At 43.2% G+C, this 27,365-nt stretch overlaps 1 protein-coding gene across 4 annotated transcripts in view; it reads left to right on the top strand.

The window, feature by feature from the left end:
• hace1 (HECT domain and ankyrin repeat containing E3 ubiquitin protein ligase 1) overlaps positions 1-27,365 on the top strand; it is a 90,146-nt gene that overhangs the window by 40,643 nt on the left and 22,138 nt on the right. For all 4 annotated transcript variants that reach the window (XM_070885609.1, XM_070885608.1, XM_070885610.1 and 1 more), the window contains 7 exons: positions 12,726-12,794; positions 12,882-12,969; positions 15,426-15,537; positions 21,704-21,801; positions 22,853-22,940; positions 23,240-23,389; positions 25,232-25,428. In XM_070885609.1, the coding sequence (XP_070741710.1) occupies positions 12,726-12,794; positions 12,882-12,969; positions 15,426-15,537; positions 21,704-21,801; positions 22,853-22,940; positions 23,240-23,389; positions 25,232-25,428 (802 nt within the window). The remainder of the gene's footprint in view (positions 1-12,725; positions 12,795-12,881; positions 12,970-15,425; positions 15,538-21,703; positions 21,802-22,852; positions 22,941-23,239; positions 23,390-25,231; positions 25,429-27,365) is intronic.

The following is a 27,365-nucleotide window of genomic DNA, read 5'->3' as shown; positions in this document are numbered from 1 at the left end:
CCTAGGGGGAGTGTTTGCTAGTGTTGTTGGGGAGGAATTAAACTAATATGGCAGGGGGATGGGAACCAATGCAGGGAGACAGAGGGAAACAAAAAGGAGACAAAAGCAAAAGACAAAGGAGATAAGTAAAAGTGGAGGGCAGAGAAACCCAAGGCAAAAAACAAAAAGGGTCACTGAATATAAAGGAGCTGCAGGAAGGGTCAAAACTAAAAATCATGGTTTAAAAACTAGTATTAAAACACTCTACCTAAACGCACGCAGCGTTCAAAATAAAGTAAATGAGTTGACGGCACAAATCATTACAAATGGGTATGATCTGGTGGCCATTACAGAAACGTGGTTGCAGGGTGGCCAAGACTGGGAATTAAACATACAGGGGTATCTGATGATTCGGAAAGATAGACAAGAAGGGAAAGGAGGTGGGGTAGCTCTGTTAATAAAGGATGATATCAGGGCAGTTGTGAGAGACGATATTGGCTCTAATGAACAAAATGTTGAATCATTGTGGGTGGAGATTAGAGATAGTAAGGGGCAAAAGTCACTGGTGGGTGTAGTTTATAGGCCCCCAAATAATAACTTCACGGTGGGGAGGGCAATAATCAAGGGAATAATGGAGGCATGTGAAAAAGGAACGGCAGTAATTATGGGGGATTTTAACCTACATATCGATTGGTCAACTCAAATCGCACGGGGTAGCCTTGAAGAGGAATTCATAGAATGCATACGGGATTGTTTCTTAGAATAGTATGTTACAGAACCGACAAGGGAGCAAGCTATCTTAGATCTGGCCCTGTGTAATGAGACAGGAATAATAAACGATCTCCTAGTAAAAGATCCTCTCGGAATGAGTGATCACAGTATGGTTGAATTTGTAATACAGATTGACGATGAGGAAGTAGTGTCTCAAACGAGCGTACTATGCTTAAACAAAGGGGACTACAGTGGGATGAGGGCAGAGTTGGCTAAAGTAGACTGGAAACACAGACTAAACGGTGGCACAATTGAGGAACAGTGGAGGACTTTTAAGGAGCTCTTTCATAGTGCTCAACAAAAATATATTCCAGTGAAAAAGAAGGGCGGTAAGAGAAGGATAACCAGCCGTGGATAACCAAGGAAATAAAGGAGAGTATCAAATTAAAAACCAATGCGTATAAGGTGGCCAAGGTTAGTGGGAAAATAGAAGATTGGGAAAATTTTAAATGACAGCAAAGAATGACTAAGAAAGAAATAAAGAAAGGAAAGATGGATTACGAAGGTAAACTTGCGCAAAACATAAAAACGTATAGTAAAAGCTTTTACAGATATATAAAATGGAAAAGAGTGACTAAAGTAAATGTTGGTCCCTTAGAAGATGAGAAGGGGGATTTAATAATGGGAAATGTGGAAATAGCTGATACCTTAAACAATTATTTTGCTTCGGTCTTCACAGTGGAAGACACAAAAAACCATGCCAAAAATTGCTGGTCACAGGAATGTGGGAAGGGAACACCTTGAGACAATCACTATCACTAGGGGGGTAGTGCTGGACAGGCTAATGGGACTCAAGGTAGACAAGTCCCCTGGTCCTGATGAAATGCATCCCAGGGTATTAAAAGAGATGGCGGAAGTTATAGCAGATGCATTCGTTATAATCTACCAAAATTCTCTGGACTCTGGGGAGGTACCAGCGGATTGGAAAGCAGCTAATGTAACGCCTCTGTTTAAAAAAAAAAAGGGGGCAGACAAAAGGCAAGTAATTATAGGCTGGTTAGTTTAACATCTGTAGTGGGGAAAATGCTTGAAACTATCATTAAGGAAGAAATAGCGGGACATCTAGATAGGAATAGTGCAATCAAGCAGACGCAACATGGATTCATGAAGGGGAAATCATGTTTAACTAATTTACTGGAATTCTTTGAGGATATAACGAGCATGGTGGATAGAGGTGTACCGATGGATGTGGTGTATTTACAAAAGGCATTCGATAAGGTGCCGCACAAAAGGTTACTGCAGAAGATAAACATAGAAACATAGAAAATAGGTGCAGGAGCAGGCCATTCAGCCCTTCTAGCCTGCACCGCCATTCAATGAGTTCATGGCTGAACATGAAACTTCAGTACCCCCTTCCTGCTTTCTCGCCATAACCCTTGATCCCCCGAGTAGTAAGGACTTCATCTAACTCCCTTTTGAATATATTTAGTGAATTGGCCTCAACTACTTTCTGTGGTAGAGAATTCCACAGGTTCACCACTCTCTGGGTGAAGAAGTTTCTCCTCATCTCGGTCCTAAATGGCTTACCCCTTATCCTCAGACTGTGACCCCTGGTTCTGGACTTCCCCAACATTGGGAACATTCTTCCTGCACCGAACCTGTCTAAACCCGTCAGAATTTTAAACGTTTCTATGAGGTCCCCTCTCATTCTTCTGAACTCCAGTGAATACAAGCCCAGTTGATCCAGTCTTTCTTGATAGGTCAGTCCCGCCATCCCGGGAATCAGTCTGGTACGTGGAGTCCGAGGAAATGTATTGGCATGGATCAAGAATTGGCTGGCTAACAGAAGGCAGAGAGTCGGGATAAATGGGTCCTTTTCGGGTTGGAAATCGGTGGTTAGTGGTGTGCCACAGGGATCGGTGCTGGGACCACAACTGTTTACAATATACATAGATGACCTGGAAGAGGGGACAGAGTGTAGTGTAACAAAATTTGCAGATGAGACAAAGATTAGTGGGAAAGCGGGTTGTGTAGAGGACACAAAGGCTGCAAAGAGATTTAGATAGGTTAAGCGAATGGGCTAAGGTTTGGCAGATGGAATACAATGTTGGAAAGTGTGAGGTCATCCACCTTGGGAAAAAAAACAGTAAAAGGGAATATTATTTGAATGGGGATTAATACAACATGCTGCGGTGCAGAGAGACCTGGGGTCCTTGTGCATGAATCCCAAAAAGTTAGTTTGCAGGTGCAGCAGGTAATCAGGAAGGCGAATGGAATGTTGGCCTTCATTGCGAGAGAGATGGAGTACAAAAGCAGGGAGGTCCTTCTGCAACTGTATAGGGTATTGATGAGGCCACACCTGGAGTACTGCATGCAGTTTTGGTCACCTTACTTAAGGAAGGGTATACTAGCTTTGGAGGGGGTACAGAGACGATTCACGAGGCTGATGCCGGAGATGAGTGGGTTACCTTATGATGATAGATTGAGTAGACTGGGTCTTTACTCGTTGGAGTTCAGAAGGATGAGGGGTGTTCTTATAGAAACATTTAAAATAATGAAAGGGATCGACAAGATAGAGGCAGAGAGGTTGTTTCCACTGGTGGTGAAGACTCGAACTAGGGGGCACAGCCTCAAAATACAGGGGAGCCAATTTAAAACCGAGTTGAGAAGGAATTTCTTCTCCCAGAGGGTTGTGAATCTGTGGAATTCTCTGCCCAAGGAAGCAGTTGAGGCTAGCTCATTGAATGTATTCAAGTCACAGATAGATAGATTTTTAACCAATAAGGGAATCAAGGGTTATGGGGAGCGGGCGGGTAAGTGGAGCTGAGTCCACGGCCAGATCAGCCATGATCTTGTTGAATGGCGGAGCAGGCTCGAGGGGCTAGATGGCCTACTTCTGTTCCTAATTCTTATGTTATTGAATGCCTTTTGGAAATCAAATATACTACATCCACTGGTTCCCCTTTATCTACTCTGCTAGTTATATCCTTAAAAAACTCTGATAGATTTGTCAAACATGAGTTCCCTCTCAGAACCATGTTGACTCTACCTAATCATACCATGACTTTCTAAGTGCCATGTTAACACTTTCTTAATAATGGATTCCAGCATTTTCCTGACGACTGATGTCAGGCTAACTGGCCTGTAGTTCCCTGTTTTCTCTCTCCTCCTTTCTTGAATAGTGGGGTTACATTTGCTACCTTCCAATCCATGGGACTGTTCTAAAATTTAGGGAATTTTGATCACAACCAGTGCAGCCACTATCTCTTCCACCACCTCTGAATCCTAGGATGTAGGCTGTCAGGTACAGGGGCTTTGATGGCTTTTAGTCCTATTCGTTTATCAAGTACTTTTTCTCTACTGATATTAATTTAAGTTCCTCACTCTTATTAGCCCCTTGGTTCCCCACTGTTTTTGGTAAGACTGTGGCTCGATCAAGAATCCTTCGAGCCTGGGATAGTTAGGAGAGAAGGTAAGCTGAGGAGTAGTGTTCAGCAGAGGGAGGGATTGAGTGCTGGAGAAGGTGAGATGAAGAGGAGGAGAGAACAGAAACAGTTGAAAAGAAAAGGTGGGAGAAAGAGGTCTGGGTGAACCGAGTTTTTAGAAGTTCAATTTTTTAAGTGAATAAAGAGTGTAAATATTGAAACAATTTTGGGGCATATTTATAGCATTGTGATTTTGAATTTATTTACGTTTTGAATGCAGTGTGCTTAGTTGCAAAGTGGGGGTGGGGTCAAACATGGGAATCATGTAAAAATTAAAAGTTCCTTAGTTAAGAGTAGATGTTTCTCTGCCCCCTCCTCCAAAATGTGCTTCCTGAGACAACCGGATATTGGCGTCACATTATTTCTACAGTAGTTTGGTTTCATTGATACAGTGGCAAACTTAATTTGGCAGCACGATTCCTGGAACACTGAAGGGAAATACACATGTACAAAGGTATTGAAGATTGTAATGGAGAAAAGGTCATGAATGGTAATCTTACAGGAATTTATAATCCCTGGGGTGCTAAAGAAGTCTGGATAATTATATACCATATTGGCAACTCATTAAGGAAAGAGAGCAGAAACTAAACTAAATGACGTACTATACCTCGCACCAATGTGGAGTTAACTCATTATGATGGGAAGAAATCATCCATTGGTTTAATCTTTATTGTCTGTTGCATTCAAAGATCGCCAAGAAGAGCATGGAGCCTGGATTTGTAACAATGTTACTATTACATGCTAACTGGAATCAATTGTACGTTAAGGGTGACCACTTTTTTTTCTTGAACTAGACAGGCTGGTTTCTTGGTGGCTGCGCAGTAGTTGTGATATTTCCAAATAGGCAAAGTCCAGTTTTCAAATATTGTATTTAAAATAAATGTGTGCATAGAATCATAGAATGGTTACAGGATGGAAGAAGGCCATTTGACCCGTCGAGCCCCTGCTAACTCTCAGCTCGTCCCACTCCCCTGCCCTTTTCCCATAGCCCTGCAATTTCTTTTCCTTCAGATTCTTATCCAAATCCCTTTTGAAAGATAAGATTGAGTCTGCCTCCACCACCCTTTCAGGTAGTGCATTCCAGATCCCAACCACTCACTAAAGTTTTTTTTTTAATCGCCTTTGGTTCTTTTGTTAATCACCTTAAATCTGTGTCCTCTGGTTCTCGACCCTTCTGCCAATGGGAACAGTTTCTCTCTATCTACTCTGTCCAGAGCACTCATGATTTTGAACACCTCTATCAAATCTCCTTTCAATCTTCTCTGCTATAAGAACAAATCCTGCTTCTCCAGACTGTCAACGCAACTGAAGTCCCTCATTCCTGGAATAATTCTTGTAAATCTTTTCTGCACCTTTTCAAAGGCCTTTACATCCTTCCTAAAGTGTAGTGCCTGAAATTGGACACAGTACTCCAGTTGGGGCTGAACCAGTGGTTCATCATAATTTCCACACTCTTATAATTTATGCCTCTATTTATGAAGCCCAGGATCCCGTAAACTTTTTTAACTGCTTTCTCAATCTGCCCTGTTAACTTCAACGATTTGCGCACACATACCCCCAAGTGTCTCTGTTCGTGCACCCCCTTTAGGATTGTACCATTTAGTTTAGATTTCGTCGTCGCATTCTTTCTACCAAAATGTATCACTTACACTTTTCTATGTTAAATTTCATCTGCCACATGTCTGCCCATTTCACTAGCCTGTCTATGGCTTCCTGAAGTCTTGTCACTCTTCCTCAGTGTTCACTACACTTCCAAGTTTTGTGTCATCTGCAAATTTTATAATTGTGCCCTGTACACCCATATCCAAGTTATTAATATATATCAAGAAATGCAGTGGTCCTAGAACCGACCCCTAGGGAACACTGCTGTAGACCTTCCTCTAGTCTGAAAAACAACCATTCACCACTACTGTTTACTGTCACTTAGCCAATTCCATGGGCTTCAACTTTGCTAGCAACCCTTTTATGTGGCACTTTGTCAAACGCCTTTTGGAAATCCATGTACACTACATCAACCGCATAACCCTCATCAACCCTCTCTGTTACCTTATCAAAAAACTTGTTCAAGTTCATTAAACATGATTTGCCTTCAACAAATCAGTGATGACTTTCCTTAATTAATCCACACCTATCAAAATGACAGTTAATTTTCTGGTGAGCGTAAATTTAAAATGTCAGAAAGGAGAAGGCAATAGAGCAGAATAGCGACAGGGAAAATGATAACTCATGCGTGACAGGAAGGGACAAAATGTATAAAAATAAGAGTGTATCAGAAAGTGGGGTCAAAGCAGGGAAAATGGCAAAAATACAAAATTAAAAGCTTTTTATCTGAATGCACACAGCATTCGCAACAAGATAGATGAGTTCACTGCACAAATAGATAGGAATGTGTATGATCTGATGGCCATTTCAGACACGTGGTTGCAAGGTGACCAAGGCTGGGAACTGAATATTCAGGGGTATTTGACAATTCGGAAGGATAGACAGAAAGGAAAAGGAGGTGGGATAGCTCTGTTAATGAAGATCAGTGCAGTAGTGAGAAATGATATTGGCTCAGAAGATCAAGATGTAGAATCAGTTTGGGTGGAGATAAGAAATAATAGGGAAATAAGTTACTGGCCCCCTAACAGTAGCTATACTGTGGACAGAGTATAAATCAAAAGAAATAATGGAGGCTTGTAAGAAAGGTACGGCAATAATCATGGGCAATTTTAATCTTCTTATTGATTTAACAAATCAAAATAGCCAAGGTAGCCTTGAGGAAGAGTTCATAGAGTGTATAAGAACATAAGAAATAGGAGCAGGAGTAGGCCATTTGGCCCCTCAAGCCTGCTCCGCCATTCAATAAGATCATGGCTGATCTGATCATGGACTCAGCTCCACTTTCCTGCCTGTTCCCCATAACCCTTTACTCCCTTATCGCTCCAAAATCTGTCTATCTCCACCTTAAATATATTAAATGACCCAGCCTCCACAGCTCTCTGGGGCAGAGAATTCCACAGACTCACAACCCTCTGAGTGAAGAAATTCTTCCTCGTCTCAGTTTCAAATGGGCGGCCCCTTGTTCTGAGACTATGTCTCCTAGTTTTAGTTTCCCCTATGTGTGGAAATATCCTCTCTGCACCCTCATATGTTTCAATAAGATCAGCTCTCATTCTTCTGAACTCCAATGTGTATAGGCTCAACCTATCTTCATAAGTCAACCCCCTCATCTCCGGAATCAACCTAGTGAACCTTCTCTGAACAGCCTCCAATGCAAGTATATCCTTCCTTAAGTACGGAAACCAAAACTGTACGCAGTATTCCAGGTGTGGCCTTGCCAATACTCTGTACAGTTGTAGTAGGACTTCTCTGCTTTTATACTCTCTTCCCCCTTGCAATAAAGGCCAACATTCTATTTGCCTTCCTGATTACTTGCTGTACTTGCATATTAACTTTGTGTTTCATGCACAAGGACCCTCGGGTCTCTATACTGCAGCACTTTTTTTCCATTTAATTTATAATTTGCTTTTCTATTAAACCTCACATTTTCCCACATTATACTCCATCTGCCAAATTTTGCCCACTCACTTAGCCTGTCTATATCCCTTTGCAGATTTTTTGTGTCCTCCACAATTTGCTTTTGCACCCATCTTTGTATCAACAAAACTTGGCTACATGACACTCGGTCCCTTCATCCAAGTCATTAATATAGATTGTAAATAGTTGAGGACCCAGTACCAATTCCTGCGGTACCCCCCTAGTCACTGTTTGCCAACCAGAAAACGACTCATTTATCCCGACTCCCTGTTTTTTGTTAGTTTGCCAATCCTCTATCTGTCCATGCTAATATATTACCCCCAACCCTGTGAACTTTTATCCTGTGCAGTAACCACTTATGTGACTCCTTATCGCAAGCCTTCTGGAAATCCAAATAAACCACATCCACTGGTTCCCTCTTATTATCCACCCTGCTTGTTACATCCTCAAAGAACTCCAGCAAATTTGTCAAACATGTTTTCCCTTTCATAAAACCATGCTGACTCTGCTTGATTGAGTCCTGCTTTTCCAAATGTCCCGCTACTGCTTCCTTAATAATGGACTCCAGCATTTTCTCAACGACAGATGTTAGGCTAACTGGTCTATAGTTTCTTGCTTTTGTCTGCCTCCTTTTTTAAATAGAGGTGTTATATTTGCAGTTTTCCAATCCGCTGGGACTGCCTTAGAATCCAGGAAATTTTTGTAGATTACAACCAATGCATCCACTATCTCTGCAGCCACTTCTTTTAAGACCCTAGGATGCAAACCATCAGGTCCAGGGGATTTGTCTGCCTTTAGTCTCATTATTTTACCGAGTACTACTTCATTAGTGATCTGGGATGGTTTCCTTGAACAGTACATTGTGGAACCAACCAGGGAGCAGGCTATCTTAGATCTGGTACTGTGTAATGAGACAGGTTTCTTCTCGTAACCGCCTGGGATGCATTTCATCCAGGCCTGGGGATTTATCTACTTTCGAAGCTGCTAAGCCCCTTAATACTTCCTCTTTCATAAGAACATAAGAATTAGGAACAGGAGTAGGCCATCTAGCCCCTCGAGCCTGCTCCGCCATTCAACAAGATCATGGCTGATCTGGCCGTGGACTCAGCTCCACTTACCCGCCCGCTCCCCATAACCCTTAATTCCCTTATTGGTTAAAAATCTATCTGTGATTTGAATACATTCAATGAGCTAGCCTCAACTGCTTCCTTGGGCAGAGAATTCCACAGATTCACAACCCTCTGGGAAAAGAAATTCCTTCTCAACTCGGTCTTAAATTGGCTCCCCCGTATTTTGAGGCTGTGCCCCCTAGTTCTAGTCTCCCCAACCAGTGGAAACAACCTCTCTGCCTCTATCTTGTCTATCCCTTTCATTATTTTAAATGTTTCTATAAGATCACCCCTCATTCTTCTGAACTCCGAGTAAAGACCCAGTCTACTCAATCTATCATCATAAGATAACCCCCTCATCTCCGGAATCAGCCTAGTGAATCGTCTCTACCCCCTCCAAAGCTAGTATATCCTTCCTTAAGTAAGGTGACCAAAACTGCACGCAGTACTCCAGGTGCGGCCTCGTCAATACCCTGTACAGTTGCAGCAGGACCTCCCTGCTTTTGTACTCCATCCCTCTCGCAATGAAGGCCAACATTGCATTCGCCTTCCTGATTACCTGCTGCACCTGCAAACTAACTTTTTCACTATGTTTATCTCGTCTAATATTTCACACTCCTTCTCCCTCATTGCAAAGTCTGCATCGCCCCTCTCTGTTGTGAAAACAGATGCAAAGTATTCATTAAGAATCATATCCACGTCTTCTGCCTCCATACACACAATTCCTTTATGGTCTCTAATAGGCCCCACTCTTTCTCTAGTTATCTTCTGGCTCTTAATGTATTTCTAAAACATCTTTGGGTTTGCCCTGATTTTACTTGCTCTCTCTTTGCTTTCCTAATATCTTTTTTAATTGCACCCCTGCACTTCTTATACTCATCTAGAGTTTCTGCAATGTTGAGTTCTCTATATTTGTCAAAAGCTTCCATTTTTTTGCATTATCTTACCCTGTATGTCCCTTGACCCATCCAGGGGGCTCTTGCTCCACTTGGCTTACCGCATTCCTCAGAACCAGAACCAGATCCAGCAATGCCTCCTCCCTCATCGTGCTGGAAACATACTGATCAAGAAAATATGCGTGAATTGGAAGCTGGTTCACATTTCCATATGTACAAGTAATTTCTTTTGTGCATTGTTAAAGATGGATTGGGCAAAAGGTGACTCTTGGTGACAATGTTAGTGCCCAGTGCTGTCACCTCTTGACACAAGAGGTTGTGGGTTTAAATCCCACTCTAGGGCTGTGATTTCACTAAGTGCGGCCGACGTAGGTGGCGGACTGCGACCCTACTCCCGGTTCCATCGCGCTCTGTTGAAGTGACTTTGCCCTGATTGGGCTTGTTAAGCCCACCCTGCGAGATTTCCGGACAAATAAAAGCAAGCAGATCTGATGTCATTTGATGACGCATCATCAGCCGGTTTCCTTAAAGGGACCATGCCCACATTCATTTTGACAGTTGTGCAGTCAGTGTTCTGCAACATTGAGGTGCTGGAAGCACTGACCAATACTGCACAAAGGTGCACGGCTGCACCCAGGCTCTCCTGTGACTCCCAGATTCTTATGGAGGCAGTCCGAGGATGCAGAGAGGTTCTCTTCCCTTCCAATGGGTGGAAGAGACCTTCCCAGGACAACAATGCAGACTGGCTGCACATTGTACAGGAGAGCACAAGCAGGAATGTCGTCAGGAGGACCTGGCTGCAGTAGCGCAAAACTTTCAATGATCTCAGTAGATCATGAAACATTACTGCAAAGCCACACTCAAACCCCATCCTGCTGTGCCACTCATCACATCCCCATCACTCTTAACTCCCTACCCTATTTCTGCACATCCTTACACCAACTTAGCTTGCATTTCCACCCGTTCCTCTGTCTCTATCTACATTATTACATCCCCATCTCACGATCCACCCCTGAAACTCTCCCTCATCCTTGTGTATCGTTAGTCCGTTTGATTGGATAAGGGAAGGCACTTGCGTCTTTTACCCAATGTTCATATAGAGTTTCTGCTTAGAGTTTCCAAACATTGAAAACTTTATTTTGAACAATTTGCCTTCTTGGACAGAATTGTGTGCACCTTTGGATGTGGCTTAGAGAGTTGTTGTGAATGGTGAGACATAAGGGTACCCCCCGCAATGGTGATGAATGTGAAAGGAATGGCTTGGGCATTGCAGGGCTGCTTTATGGTGCTGGTTTTGGGTGGTGCCCTCCTGACACATTGTGTGGCAGCAAGGGTGTACAGCGTCAACTGAAGTAAATCTGGCCATGGCGAGGCCATCTCTTGCCTCCCAGGCAGCAATGTGGTTAGATGCTGATGCCCTGTGTCCGGTGCAGCATCAGGTGATTGCAGAGAAGGTTGGTGTTGTTGGTGCTGCTGCTGATGCTGGTGATGTTAGTGTTGGGGCTGATCATGGTGTGATTCTGAGGACCAAGGTGAGATTTTTTCAAGGGCACGGATGCTGCTGGAATAGCTGCCTGAAGTTGAGATGACAGAAGCGATCTTCAGTGGTGAGAGGTTGCTCCAAGGAGGTGACAGTGGATCGAGAGTTTACTCCAAACACTTCCAACCTGCATAAAGTTCAAAGATGTGTTCCAAATCCTGAAGGCTCCAGCTTCTAATATTGGAAAGTGAACAGCTGTGAAATGGTAGTTTTTATACCACTTTTGCAGCTGTCACCTATACAGAGCAATGGACAGTCATTGAAAACCTGACCCACTTACCTGACATGATTCCCGAGCGCCGTTAAACTTGCCAAAAAGCTGGTAAAATGCTATTTAAGTACCTTTGAACACTCTCTTAACTATTTGGCTTATCTGCCGCTTAGTGTTGGGTCTGCAAAGCGCAGGCAGACTCGGCACTTAGGAAACTGATACGGAGGCGAGTTCAGAGTGGAATCCTGCCCCGCTGTCAATCTTTTAGATATTGGCAGTTGACTTGCCTCCGAACCTGCCCTCAGCGCTGGTAAAACCCAGGCGTATGATATCTTAAACTGTGGCCCCTCTGCCCGTCCAATAACCTGCCTTACAGTACAGGATTTGTAAGAGCTAACATTGGTATTCATGGTGAAGAGGAATTCTTTATACAGAAATTTATGGATGTTGGAATGCACGTTCATATGATGCTGAACTAGACCAATTAAATTTGACTGCACCATCACTATTATCTTGATCTTGCCTCAAATCTTAGCTCTTTTGTTATGCTGGGTGTACAGTATTCCTCATTTGCTGTCTACATGTACAGGAAGTGGTGCAGAAATGTATGCATGCCAAAAGATGCCAATATTGAGTGGACTGACAACATTTGCCGGAAGTGCACTACATATACTGTTGGATGTAGAAGTTTCAAGGCAAAGAATTAATTGAGAGCTGATGCAAACTGCAAGGTTATATTCAAAAGGGAGTTAGATGAAGTCCTTACTACTAGGGGGATCAAGGGGTATGGCGAGAAAGCAGGAAGGGGGTACTGAAGTTGCATGTTCAGCCATGAACTCATTGAATGGTGGTGCAGGCTGGAAGGGCCGAATGGCCTACTCCTGCACCTATTTTCTATGTTTCTATCGTTGATACCTAGATTTGAAGTGATTTAACAGTATTTTGCAGATATAATAAGGTTTTTCATGTTTGGCAACACTCGTGTCTGGCTGCAATGCAGAATTATATTTATAATGGGGTATTATACTCTTCGGCAGCATTCAGTGTTCATGTAATGTTAACACTATTTCGGATTTATTGGAAAAAAATTCTCTGCATAGGAAAATTGAACTCGCGTAGTTATATTTAATATCAAAATTGGCAAAAAGCTGCTTATTTTGAGGATATAGATTTAGGCTTGTAGTTCTGCAATATACAGGCTCCCATTACACATATGGTCATCCCTTGAGTTGAACACGTTAGTGGGCATAAACATATGGCATTTTTCTTTTACAGAATGACATCGCCTCGCTTTATAGAATTTGTGTGCAAGCATGACGAAGTTCTGAAATGTTTTGTGACCAGGTGAGCATGTGCTCTTCAGCTGTTTTTTTTTAAACTGTTGCTTTATTGTAAAAGCCCATTTAAAAAAAAAAAACATTTTTGTTACAGAAACCCTATAATAATATTTGACCACTTTCACTTTCTTCTGGAGTGCCCTGAGCTGATGTCAAGATTCATGCATATCATCAAAGCACAGGTAAGCTGTTGTTAAAATCTGTAAACAATCAGAGGTATCAAATTCAATTTCTGGTCTCAATTGAGTTGCTGACATCATCTGTGATGGATGTTAGTTGACTGCTACATTATTTGGTTGGGGAAGGGGAGGTTGACTAAGGTCATACTCCTAATTACAATCCAATGATTCTCTGCTAGAAGTGTATATCTGGTGAAGGCAGGATTGGGTTCGGCTGCGATGCTGTTGCTCTGCTGACACTCGGGCCGATTTTCATCATGGCCTCCGCCCGCCCAAGTGTCGCCCAAAGTGCTGCCGATGGCCGGCGAGATACTGGACGGTACTTTGGGCGTGATATTCATGGCCGAGCTCCCTCGAAGGTCGGCGGGCGGCAAATGGACGACGTACACCGCCAATCTGGGCAGCAACGGGCGAGAGGTCTCTTTCTCGGTGGCAGAGGCACTTGCCGCCCAAGTACCGCCGAGGATGGAGTCGGACTCACGGAGGGTTGAAGAGCTGGAAAAAAAAAAAAAATCACCAATAAAAAATAAAAAAGCTATCGGAAGACCTCCAGGTAAGTCGCTGTTGGAAAAAAAATGTAAAATGTTCACTTACCTTTTTTTTCAGGTTGTTCCTACTTACTGTCGGGGACAGACCAGCCTCCACACAGCGGTCCACCCCCATTCTGCCGCCGAACCTCGCCCACAGGAATCTGGGAGCTCGGCGGGCGTGAGCTCGAAAGTGACACTGCGCAGATCAAGAAGAGCAATGTCGGCGGCAGTGAGTGATAAATTTCGGCCTCTCTGAGACCATGGGCCCGAAATTGATGGTCTTACCGCCAACTGCCGCTGACATTCCTCTTGAAGTTGCACCCAGTGCTACTTTCCATCTGCTGTGGAGCGGGCAGGAGGGGAGAACTGCCGGGACTCGCCCGGGCGCAACTGATCTCCCGCCCGTCGAGATGCCATATTGATGCGGGCGGGAGTCGGCGCCAGAACGGGGAAAGACCGCTGGCTTGGAGGGTGGTCTATCCCTGACGGTGAGTATGAAGAGCTGAAAAAAAAGGTTAGTAAACCTTTTTTCAAATTTTTCTTTGCAGCGACTTACCTTTTCAGGTCTTCGACCCTCCGTGGGCCCGACTCCATCCTTGGCGTCACTTGGATGGCAAGCGCCTTTGTCGCCAAGATGGGGAGCTCCCTCCGGCTGCCACCCAAATTGGTGGCGTGAGTTCCTCTTTTGCCACCCGCCGCCCTTTCAAGAACCTTTTGATGAAAACCCCGCCTAAAGTACTGTCGGGTACCTTGGCGGTCCTTTGGGAGGCACTTGGGTGGGCGGGGGCCTTCACCAATTTCAGCTCCCATGCATGTTAGCCTCTTTTAGTAAAAAAAACATCAGAGGGTAATTCTGCTCATGGAACTCTACCCTGGCAAGGAGTCAGTGCTGAGGAGAGTTTTCCCACCTTCCTAAATCTTGTGCCTCTACTGGCAGCTTTGCTGAAGTCAGCTTGATTAACACAGATCAGGGATCAAACCTGGTACCTTCATGGTGTGTATGACTCTGCTACTCACTGCCTTAACCAATCAAACCATGGCTGAAGCTTGCCGTATAAATTCTATTACCAACTGACATTGTTGTATTAAGGTACAGCCAGTAAATTATTCTGCATGTAATTGCAGATAGTGGCCACACCACTGTATTACTATTCTTTTTTGGGTACTGCAGGAGGAAATGACTGGCTGGAAATCTGGGCTTGGAAATTGGGGGGGGAGTTACCCTCACGCAGAAGTCCCGCCCCGCGACCTAAATTGGGGTCACTTCCTCTCGGCGCGGGATTGGGAGTGCTATGCTGGCGAGCGTCGGAGCGCTACGTAGCGCCTCTGTGTACTGGAGTGCTGCCTGGCTCGCGACCCGCAAGGCTGGCGCCGACTTTGTCTGCGGCAGCCTTGGGGTGCTACCCACTTTCCGCCATGGGGTGAAAAGGGATCGCCGTGCATGGCGACTACGGCATCGCCAGAGGCATGGCGGCCTGGGGCGCTACTGGATTCGCGCCTCAGCTAACTTCCATACAATTTCACAGGAGCCGGTAGCCCCCCCACCCCGAGCAAAAACACTTTCACACCCAGTTAACGGGAGGCGCACAAGAGGCCAATTTCAGCCCCCTGGTCTCGAAGCACTTGGTAAATACATCCCCTTATTCCTCCCTCTGTTGTGTCCCTCCATCCTCGTCTTGACCTCGCTATTATCACTTCATGGCGTGAAACTTGTATCTTTACTCTGAACTAACATTAAGGGATAAGGGGCTATTGATTGAGGTGTAGTAATAGTGATGAGGAATGAGTACATCAAGTTCCTCCTGTCAACACCTTGAGGTTCTCTACCTCTATTTCAGTTGCCTATCTTTCTTTCTATACATTTTTTCTTTGCTTGAAAATTGAATGAGAAGATTGGTATTAATTATATTTTTCATTCGCCTCATTTAGCCCTTCAAGGAAAGATGTGAATGGTTCTACGAACATCTTCATGCTAATCATCCTGACTCTGATATGGTGCACAGGCCAGTTAATGAAAATGATATCTTGCTTGTTCACCGAGGTACCCTTTGAAGTTATTTATTTTGGCTGTACTAATGATTTTTCATTTGGAAATTCCATCTTTTGATTAAAATGTTATTTTTATTTCCCCTTGTTTAGACTTAGGTGAACTATGAAGGAGTGGACTAATCATCTTTATATAATTTTAGAATTCATGTCAGTTGAACACTGGGTTTAAACCTTTAGAAGTGTCAATTAATGCAACCAAAAAGCACACTGCTTCAAATGTCCCTTCAATGTGATGTCAGAATGCTTTCCCTCAAATATAAATTACAATATGGTGCACAGCAGGAAGATCATTGATCTTAAAATAAATTATATTGTGTTGTGATTGCTCAGTTTTGTTTGACTTTACTAGAAATATCTTAACCAGAGATATTTTTATTGTTCCCATTCTAAAGAAGGGAAGAATTGGATTTTCAAATTGTTTGGGTTAGCCACCAGGACAAGGTTGTGCAGAACTTTGGGCAGCTGCCCTGATCCTGTCATGACTCTGACCCAATTTCTTGATTCGGGATCATTAGTTACGCAGATGGGCTCTCCCAGCATGGTCCCTACCACACACAGTGAGCCCACTGCTGCTGCCAAGGGAAATGAGGCATCACCCAGCAGCTGTCCAGCTGCAGTGCCTTGAGGAGGAGCAGGAAGATTTAAGAGTGCAGGAGCATCTATTTTTAAAATGTATATATATTTGTAACTATCAAGAAAAGGTTTTAGTGAGCCACAACCCCCCCCTCACACAAAGGTACGGGGGCTCAGGAGGGAAACACGATCACCTCTAGGCTCTGTCCATCTAACAGTTGAAAGAGTGGGCTTGGGTGCCACTGCCCCAGAGTACACCACTGACCTTTCTGGTAGTGTCTGGAGTTTGTGGTGATAAGAAGGGAAATTGGTTAGGTTACTGTGTCCTGCCTCTCTGCCATTGTTTAGATATGGGGGGACGGGCAAGGACAGCCTTCTCTCCTGAGTTGCTGGGTGAACAGATTCCCAGCGACAATGGTGATGTTCCATCAAGCTTCCCGACACCATTTTCCTTCATGTTGTGCTACTATGTCACCCAATTTTGGATGTTGCAGCAGAGGAAGATCCACCTCAACCCTTATCTAGCCAACAAATGGTAATCAATCACAATCCCCGAGTCCTTGTTGACCTATATTGGCTCCCTGTCCTCCAACACATTAAATTCTTGTCCTCTTACAAGCCTAACTCTGTAAAATCCCCTGCAGCTGTTTATTGCCTTCCAGCATTTCATTCTTCTGACTCTGGCTTTCAATGCATTCTGCTTGCTCGAATCCATCCTTGACGGCAGAGCCTTCAACTATTTCTTTCCTGAAACATCTTCTCTAACTCAATTTCTCTACCTTTTAAGACTCATTTGACCAACACTTGGTTGACTGTAATAATCTCTCCCTTCTTGGTTCATTGCCCATTTCCATATGCCTATTTGTGAAGCATATATGGACAGTTCTTTACATTAAGAGTTATATAAATGCATGCTGGTTGTCATAGTCAGCAATTCAAAATTATTTAATGGGCCAGATTTTGCAGTCAGCGGCGAGCAAACCGCGCTAGCCATTTGTTACACTTGCACTTGCCCATAGACTTTCTATAGGCTTTTACATTGGAAGTTCCTGTCCGCCAACCATCCAAATAGTGTAGTGCCCTCTACAGGGCATCTGAGAACTCTGTGAACAGGGCAAACTGTGTATCTCCTTAACCAATCAGATTGAAGAATTGTTACTGAACTGTGCAGAGTCTGAACCAGAAAGTGTCAGTTAGAATATTGAATTCAGTATCAATCAAGTATAGAAAGCAAAATAAAGACAGGGTAAGAAAGATTGGATTGAGAGAGAACGTGGTGCACGTTGGTACCAATGACATAGGTAAAAAAAGGGATGAGTTCCTACGAAATGAATTTAAGGAGCTAGGAGCTAAATTAAAAAGTAGGACCTCAAAAGTAGTAATCTCGGGATTGCTACCAGTGCCACGTGCTAGTCAGAGTAGGAATCGCAGGATAGCTCAGATGAATACGTGGCTTGAGCAATGGTGCAGCAGGGAGGGATTCAAATTCCTGGGGCATTGGAACCGCTTCTGGGGGAGGTGGGACCAGTACAATCCGGACGGTCTGCACCTGGGCAGAATCGGAACCAATGTCCTCGGGGGAGTGTTTGCTAGTGCTGTTGGGGAGGAGTTAAACTAATATGGCAGGGGGATGGGAACCAATGCAGGGAGATGGAGGGAAACAAAAAGGAGGCAAAAACAAAAGACAGAAAGGAGATGAGGAAAAGTGGAGGGCAGAGAAACCCAAGGCAAAGAACAAAAAGGGCCATTGTACAGCAAAATTCTAAAAGGACAGAGGGTGTTAAAAAAACAAGCCTAAAGGCTTTGTGTCTTAATGCAAGGAGTATCCGCAATAAGGTGGATGAATTAACTGTGCAAATAGATGTTAACAAATATGATGTGATTGGGATTACGGAGACGTGGCTCCAGGATGAGCAGGGCTGGGAACTCAACATCCAGGGGTATTCAACATTCAGGAAGGATAGAATAAAAGGAAAAGGAGGTGGGGTAGCATTGCTGGTTAAGGAGGAGATTAAGGCAATAGTTAGGAAGGACATTAGCTTGGATGATGTGGAATCTATATGGGGAGAGCTGCAGAACACCAAAGGGCAAAAAACGTTAGTGGGAGTTGTGTACAGACCTCCAAACAGTAGTAGTGATGTTGGGGAGGGCATCAAACAGGAAATTAGGGGTGCGTGCAATAAAGGTGCAGCAGTTATAATGGGTGACTTTAATATGCACATAGATTGGGCTAACCAAACTGGAAGCAATACGGTGGAGGAGGATTTTCTGGAGTGCATAAGGGATGGTTTTTTAGACCAATATGTCGAGGAACCAACTAGGGGGGAGGCCATCTTAGACTGGGTGTTATATAATGAGAAAGGATTAATTAGCAATCTCGTTGTGCGAGGCCCCTTGGGGAAGAGTGACCATAATATGGTGGAATTCTGCATTAGGATGGAGAATGAAACAGTTAATTCAGAGACCATGGTCCAGAACTTAAAGAAGGCTAACTTTGAAGGTATGAGGCGTGAATTGGCTGAGATGGATTGGCGAATGATACTTAAGGGGTTGACTGTGGATGGGCAATGGCAGACATTTAGAGACCGCATGGATGAACTACAACAATTGTACATTCCTGTCTGGCATAGAAATAAAAAAGGGAAGGTGGCTCAACCGTGGCTATCAAGGGAAATCAGGGATAGTATTAAAGCCAAGGAAGTGGCATACAAATTGGCCAGAAATAGCAGCGAACCTGGGGACTGGGAGAAATTTAGAACTCAGCAGAGGAGGACAAAGGGTTTGATTAGGGCAGGGAAAATGGAGTATGAGAAGAAGCTTGCAGGGAACATTAAGACGGATTGCAAAAGTTTCTATAGATATGTAAAGAGAAAAAGGTTAGTAAAGACAAACGTAGGTCCCCTGCAGTCAGAATCAGGGGAAGTCATAACGAGGAACAAAGAAATGGCGGACCAATTGAACAAGTACTTTGGTTCGGTATTCACGAAGGAGGACACGAACAACCTTCCGGTTATAAAAGGGGTCGGGGGGTCTAGTAAGGAGGAGGAACTGAGAGAAATCCTTATTAGCCGGGAAATTGTGTTGGGGAAATTGATGGGATTGAAGGCCGATAAATCCCCAGGGCCTGATGGACTGCATCCCAGAGTACTTAAGGAGGTGGCCTTGGAAATAGTGGATGCGTTGACAGTCATTTTCCAACATTCCATTGACTCTGGATCAGTTCCTATGGAGTGGAGGGTAGCCAATGTAACCCCACTTTTTAAAAAAGGAGGGAGAGAGAAAACAGGGAATTATAGACCGGTCAGCCTGACATCGGTAGTGGGTAAAATGATGGAATCAATTATTAAGGATGTCATAGCAGTGCATTTGGAAAGAGGTGACATGATAGGTCCAAGTCAGCATGGATTTGTGAAAGGGAAATCATGCTTGACAAATCTTCTGGAATTTTTTGAGGATGTTTCCAGTAGAGTGGATAAGGGAGAACCAGTTGATGTGGTATATTTGGACTTTCAGAAGGCGTTCGACAAGGTCCCACACAAGAGATTGATGTGCAAAGTTAGAGCACATGGGATTGGGGGTAGTGTACTGACATGGATTGAGAACTGGTTGTCAGACAGGAAGCAAAGAGTAGGAGTAAATGGGTACTTTTCAGAATGGCAGGCAGTGACTAGTGGGGTACCGCAAGGTTCTGTGCTGGGGCCCCAGCTGTTTACACTGTACATTAATGATTTAGATGAGGGGATTAAATGTAGTATCTCCAAATTTGCGGATGACACTAAGTTGGGTGGCAGTGTGAGCTGCGAGGAGGATGCTGTGAGGCTGCAGAGCGACTTGGATAGGTTAGGTGAGTGGGCAAATGCATGGCAGATGAAGTATAATGTGGATAAATGTGAGGTTATCCACTTTGGTGGTAAAAACAGAGAGACAGACTATTATCTGAATGGTGACAGATTAGGAAAAGGGGAGGTGCAAAGAGACCTGGGTGTCATGGTACATCAGTCATTGAAGGTTGGCATGCAGGTGCAGCAGGCGGTTAAGAAAGCAAATGGCATGTTGGCCTTCATAGCAAGGGGATTTGAGTACAGGGGCAGGGAGGTGTTGCTACAGTTGTACAGGGCATTGGTGAGGCCACACCTGGAGTATTGTGTACAGTTTTGGTCTCCTAACCTGAGGAAGGACATTCTTGCTATTGAGGGAGTGCAGCGAAGGTTCACCAGACTGATTCCCGGGATGGCGGGACTGACCTATCAAGAAAGACTGGATCAACTGGGCTTGTATTCACTGGAGTTCAGAAGAATGAGAGGGGACCTCATCGAAACATATAAAATTCTGACGGGGTTAGACAGGTTAGATGCAGGAAGAATGTTCCCAATGTTGGGGAAGTCCAGAACCAGGGGTCACAGTCTAAGGATAAGGGGTAAGCCATTTAGGACCGAGATGCGGAGGAACTTCTTCACCCAGAGAGTGGTGAACCTGTGGAATTCTCTACCACAGAAAGTTGTTGAGGCCAATTCACTAAATATATTCAAAAAGGAGTTAGATGAAGTCCTTACTGCTAGGGGGATCAAGGGGTATGGTGAGAAAGCAGGAATGGGGTACTGAAGTTGAATGTTCAGCCATGAACTCATTGAATGGCGGTGCAGGCTAGAAGGGCCGAATGGCCTACTCCTGCACCTATTTTCTATGTTTTCTATGTTTCTATAAGAGACTTTTTTTCTTTAAACAAATCTCCAACAATAATTAAAATCTGAAGGACTAAGACTCCGCACTTCTAAAAGTAAATTTTCAGTGTCACAGATGCTGCTTGACAATAAGACTTTTCACACCATTAAAAGATACACACTGGAATGGACAAGCTGTAACTTTTTCTGGCGAGTTTAGTCCGTATCTATTGGGGAAGTACAGGAACTTCATGCTGTTCAATTAATTTGAATGATGAGTCAGACAGCAAGATATTATTGTGCAGCTTTTGGAGGAGCAGGGAATTCTCTGACAACTACTTCCTGAATTTCTGTGTTTAACTGTGCATGTGCAGTTACCAGAAGTTGCTGTTCAATGTCACGTAAATAAAGGTAGGCGGTGTTTTATACCGTAAAATCCAATCCATTGAAACCATAGTTGTGTAAAATAAATAATCCAAATAAAAATTCAGAAGTCTAAACTGAGTTTGCTCTATGTTTCATTTTGATTTGCTTTGCGAATGGCACATAACAAAAACATCAAAAATATACGAGATGATTTTGTGCAGCTCCAATTGATCCCGGTGGAGCGTTTTCTTCACTGTTGGAAGTTAAACAAGTATTCTGAGTTTCTATGCCAGAAAAAATGATGGTATTGAAAACTGGAAAGCTCTCTCGAGGCTTATCTGCTGCTTTAAGTGGACAGCAAATAGAAGTTGGAAAAAAAATAGAGGGCTGAAATTGTGATGACATTCCACATTACTTTTATCAGATTAATATATGAAAAGAAGGGTGATGAGACTATCTGAGTCATCAATGCTTACCTATCGTATCTTGTTTGAATCGCATCCTGCATCTTGTCTATCAGGAAAGTACAATAATAACACTTAGATTTTCTGTTTGCAGATTCAATTTTCCAGAGCAGCTGTGAGGTTGTGTCAAAAGCAAGCTACGAAAAATTGAAACAAGGTGTTGCTGTACGTTTTCATGGAGAAGAAGGGATGGTATGTGGTTTTTCCCTCTTCAAAATGATTTATATAGAGGCTAGCACCCAGGTATTGTACATAGATTTTCATCGAGATCTGTATTTAAAATATATAATTGTCTGAAGCGATTGAAGTATATAGTAATTTTATGACATCAGCAATATTGGAATATTTAAACCAATATTCTGGGTTAAAGTTTGCAATTATTTAGGAATACCTTAAAATTTTGAATAGTTATGCACTGAAGTTATGAAGGGCTTTTAGAGACATTTGAAAGACAAGTCTGTCTTTGGCAGCTCTGTAGTACCAAACTGGATGAATTGTTTGTCTCTGTTCAATTTGCTAATTCTATTCCATGTTTTCGCTGGACTAATGCATATTATATTTTTGTAGGACAGATAAATTTTGTTTTGTAAATTGATAATGCATTGCACACCATTTGAATCCTGTCGAGAGATTTTGTTAAAACTGACCGTAGATCTGTCAGACATGAGTATAAAATAAATGGAATTCATTTAAAATGCAGCAGCTGAAAATGGGACCTGACCAATCACTTTCAATGTCTAGACAATGTGGAAAAGCAATTTAAAAAAATAATAGAATTACAGGCTTTACAAATTTATCTGCATTTGCCCTTTCTATTAGTTTTATAGTTTGTGTTTGACTGCTGTGGCTGCAGGCCTGCAAAATATTTGTGTATTTTTATGCCAAATAAATCCTTTTCAGTAGGGTGTGTGTCAATACCGGCAATTTCCATGGTACTGCTGAGTTCCAATTCTCAGCGCATTGGTGTAGGGAAATGCTATGGGGATGCCAGGGACCCTAGACTTGGCAGTGGTCAGAGCAAGAGAGGAAGAGTATATGTGAAAGAGGAAACAAATCACACAGGTTCTTGCAAGTTATAGTTGTACACATATTGAAAAAGGCCTGCAGTCGGTTTGACTGCGAGATACATTTGGGAAATAATCTGGAGAGATAGAAGAGTGGGGAGCAAATCACTAGGATTTCTACTCTTAAATAAGTGATTAGTATGATACCTTAAAATTTCGTGTTCCTTTTCTGCACTCAGGGCCAAGGTGTGGTGCGTGAATGGTTCGACATCCTTTCCAGTGAGATAATCAATCCAGACTACGCACTCTTCACTCAGTCAGCTGACGGTACATATCTCCTGTGGATTTGAAAGGAAATCATTTTATATACATAGCATTTTGAGATCTTTAAAGTCCGAAGCTGGATTCTTTAGTCTTCGCTTTCAATTCAAAAGTTGTCGATTGATGATGTAGGGCAAACTAAGAGTTTTGAGTATAAAAACACAAACGTCTGAGTATTTCCAGTATTTTTGGTTTTTATTTCAGATTTCCAACATCAGTATTTTGCTTTTGTAGTACTTTTCTGCACAATATCTTTCAATATATATTAGTTTATAGTGACACAAGGTATATCTACATTCTTACAGGATCCACATTCCAGCCTAACAGTAATTCCTCAGTGAATCCGGACCACCTGAATTATTTTCGGTTTGCAGGCCAGATTCTAGGTTTGGCACTTTATCACCGACAACTGGTTAACATCTACTTTACACGCTCATTCTACAAGCATATACTTGGTAAGAATTGTTTCAGTTGAAAATGTATATTTTAATTTGTGCTATTTTTCTTTGGTTTCCAAGAATAGCATTGCATTGGGGGAAAGTTGTACATTGGCTACTTTGCAAGCAGTTAATTTTTCGTAATTGGCAAGTTACTTTGGCACGACTCGTTTCTACTATACGTCTAGGTGATGAAGGCATGGACTAGTTTACATAAGAACATAAGAAATAGGAGCAGGAGTCGGCCATAGGCCCCTCGAGCCTGCTCCGCCATTTAATTCGATCATGGCTGATCCGATCATTGACTCGGGTCCACTTCCCTGCCCGCTCTCCATAACCCCTTATTCCCTTATCGTTTAAGAAACTGTCTTATTTCTTTCTTAAATTTATTCAGTATCCCAGCTTCCACAGCTCTGAGGCAGTGAATTCCACAGATCCACAACCCTCTGAGAAGAAATTTATCCTCATCTCAGTTTTAAATGGGCGGCCCCTTATTCTAAGATTATGTCCTCTAGTTCTAGTCTCCCCTATCAGTGGAAACATACTCTCTGCATCCACCCCGTCAAGCCCCCTCATAATCTTACACGTTTCGATAAGATCACCTCTCATTCTTCTGAATTCCAATGAGTAGAGGTCCAACCTACTCAACCTTTCCTCATAAGTCAATCCCCTCATCTCCAGAATCAACCTTGTGAACCTTCTCTGAACTACCTCCAAAGCAAGTATATCCTTTCGTAAATATGGAAATCAAAACTGCACACAGTATTCCAGGGAATGGGGCAAAAGAGAGGTAGAAGTGGAGGCGGGCAGTGTTTAAGGTTAAAGAAAGCTATCTTCATAAATAACAGCAACAACTTTCATTTTTCTAGAGTCTGTAATGTAAAAAAATGTCTCAAAGCTCTTCATAGAATTGTAATTAGATACAAATTAACACTGAACCAAAGAAGGAGATCAGAGGAGTGACTAAAAATTTGGTCAAAAGGGTAGGTTTTAAGGAAGGTCTTAAAGGATGAGCAAGTGGCGGAGAGGTTTCAGGAGGGAATTCCAGAGATTGGTGCCCAGATAGTTTTTGGAGTCTAGCCGAATCGAGGGATATGGAGATAGGGCAGAGTTGAGGTCGATGATCAGCCATAATCTTATTGAATGGCGGAGCAGGCTCGATAGGCCGTAGGGCCTACTCCTGCTCCTATGTCTTATGTTCTTATGGTCGAGGGACAACTAGAGGAGGCAATAGCAGGTATATGGATGACCTAGATCTTGAACCCAAAGTCTGTGAGATCCTCACATCGAGATTGAAATAAGGATGTGGGGAATGGAGGTCTGAGCAGGTGGCTTGTGGCAGAGAGGAGTTTGAGACATTAAAGGCACTGTACAACGTGCATTTCAATTTTGTCAGTGTAAAAACTTAAATGTTAAATAAAGGTAAGATGTGTCTGTCTGCCTCTGTTATTGGGACGTTGGTCTATGATCACCTGTTCACATTCTCAAGGTCTATAAAATCAAAAGGAATGTGGCAGAAAGGAGAATGAGAAAAGGCAAATAAAGGGCAGAGGATGTGAGGAACCAAGCCAGGTGTGTTTACAAGAGTAATTAGCAAGGAAAGATTAAAAACAGAAGTTACAGTTTCCCTGCAGGAAGCAGGATGGGTGGAAAGCTTAAGAAATCCTTACTTGAATTTCAAAGTAGTTCCAGAAGTGGCATGTGTGGCTTAAGGGTGCAGTAATTGCCCTTGTATGTACAGGGATTTGGTTTTGTAGTGTATTACGTGAACTTGGGTACTTTACGATTCATACTTAGCCTTTAAATTATTTACATAAAGCCTTGGTGGTCTAAAGATTTTACCTGGTGTGTGTGTTACAGGTATCCCTGTAAACTACCAGGATGTAGCCTCCATTGACCCGGAGTATGCTAAAAACCTTCAGTGGATTCTGGACAATGATATTAGTGATCTGGGCCTGGAGCTTACGTTTTCTGTCGAGACTGATGTATTTGGTGCAATGGAGGAGGTGCCGTTGAAACCAGGGGGCATAAGTATACTTGTCACACAGGAAAATAAGGTAAGTTATTTATTTTTTTCCCCCTCTTCACAAGTGTCAGCAGTCCCCTACTATGTCATCCAAATGGCCATTCTTTGCGTGTAAGCTTTGACAGTGAGTGTCGATGACTATTCAACTGCAATGGGGGATTGGAATCTCAGCTAAGCACAACCTTTTACATTGCACAACATATGGCCTCCTGCCAGGTAATACTGGATAGCGATCAGGAGCCAGCACCTTAAATTCGCCCCCAAGTGGTGTTGCATGGCTTTGTACCACACCAGTCAATACATTTACTCGCCACACCACTTGGGGGCGTGTGCATTTTTAAAATAACTGCAAACATGCCTGCATGCTTTGATTCTTTAATCTCTGCTACTGTTGGCATTCTATACTGCATTAGTTTGCCAGGCAATAACCATCTCCAACAAGCAAGAGTCTAACCACCTCCGCTTGATACTCAACAGCATTAACATTGCCGAATCCCCCACCATCAACATTCTGGGGTCAGCATTGACAAGAAACTTAACTGGACCAGCCACGTAAATAGTGGCTATAAGAGCAGGTCAGAGGCTGGGTATTCTGCGGCAAATGTCTCACCTCCTGACTCCCCAAAGCCTTTTCCACCATCTACAAGGCACAAGTCAGGAGTGTGATGGAATACTCCCCACTTGCCTGGATGAGTGCAGCATCAACAACACTCAAGAAGCTCAACATCATCCAGGACAAAGCAGCCCGTTCGATTGGCACCCCATCCACCACCTTCAACATTCACTCCCTCCACCACCGGTGCACTGTGGCTGCAGTGTGTACGCAAGATGCACTGCAGGAACTCGTCACAGCATCTTCAGCAGCACCTCCCAAACCTGCAACCTCTACCTCCTAGAAGGACAAGGACAGCAGGTGCATGGAATCACCACCACCTGCAAGTTCCCCTCCAAGTTACACACCATCTAGACTTGGAAATATATCACCTTTCCTTCATCGTCACTGGGTCAAAATCCTGGAACTCTTTCTTTAACAGCACTGTGGGAGTATCTTCACCACAAGGTCTGCAGCGGTTCAAGAAGGTGGCTCACCACCACCTTCTCAAGGGCAATTAGGAATAGCAATAAATGCTGGCCTTGCTAGAGACACCCACATCCCGGAACAAATAAACAAATAAAATTTATTCAAAACAGCAATGTCTTAATATTTAACATTTTAATGGTATGGGTAAATTGGATTATTTTATCAGTTAACTTTTATTATAGCAAATTCTGTTCAGTTTCTAGAAGTCCAGATGTGAACTATATCCCAACAGTATTCCGCACCTTTAGATCTGTACATTTAACTCTGTTTGTTTGTAGTTTTAAATTAAAGAAATAAATTAAATGAGTTTTGCCTGAGAAATAACATCACGAATTAGATATTTCACTATAACATATAGCAATCCAAAGCTTGATTGTTCCTACTTCATTTTTTTTTACTGTATTTTCTTAGAAGTTAGAGAGTGTTAACTATTTTGTGACCTTGACTAAATGGGATGTCATCGGTGTGATGAAAAAAATGAATGCACCATTCCCATTTTTTGTGTAAAACATTGCTCTGTCTCCTCTTCCTGCTCTTCATTGTTTGCACTTGGCAAGACTCTTAGAGCAGAGAACATGGGTTGTTAACTCTGTAGAACTAGCTGTTCTGAGTGAGCTCTGCCATTCCTAATCCCCGATCCCGCCACACAGCACTGCCCCCCCCCCCCCCCCCCCGATTATCAAAATCCATGACGAGGCCTTGGACAACGTGGACCATTTTCCATACCTCTGAAGCCTACTGCAGGCAAGAGCAGACATTGACGACTAGGTCCAATGCAGCCTTCGGTCGCCTGAGGAAGAGTGCGTTTGAAGACAAGGACCTCAAATCCGGCACCAAGCTCATGGTCTACAGGGCAGTAGTGATACTCTCCCTCCTATATGGCTCAG

This window comes from Pristiophorus japonicus, chromosome 7 (genome assembly GCF_044704955.1).
Source record: "Pristiophorus japonicus isolate sPriJap1 chromosome 7, sPriJap1.hap1, whole genome shotgun sequence".
Lineage (NCBI taxonomy): Eukaryota > Metazoa > Chordata > Chondrichthyes > Pristiophoridae > Pristiophorus > Pristiophorus japonicus.
This window is presented reverse-complemented; position numbering and strand designations above follow the sequence as displayed.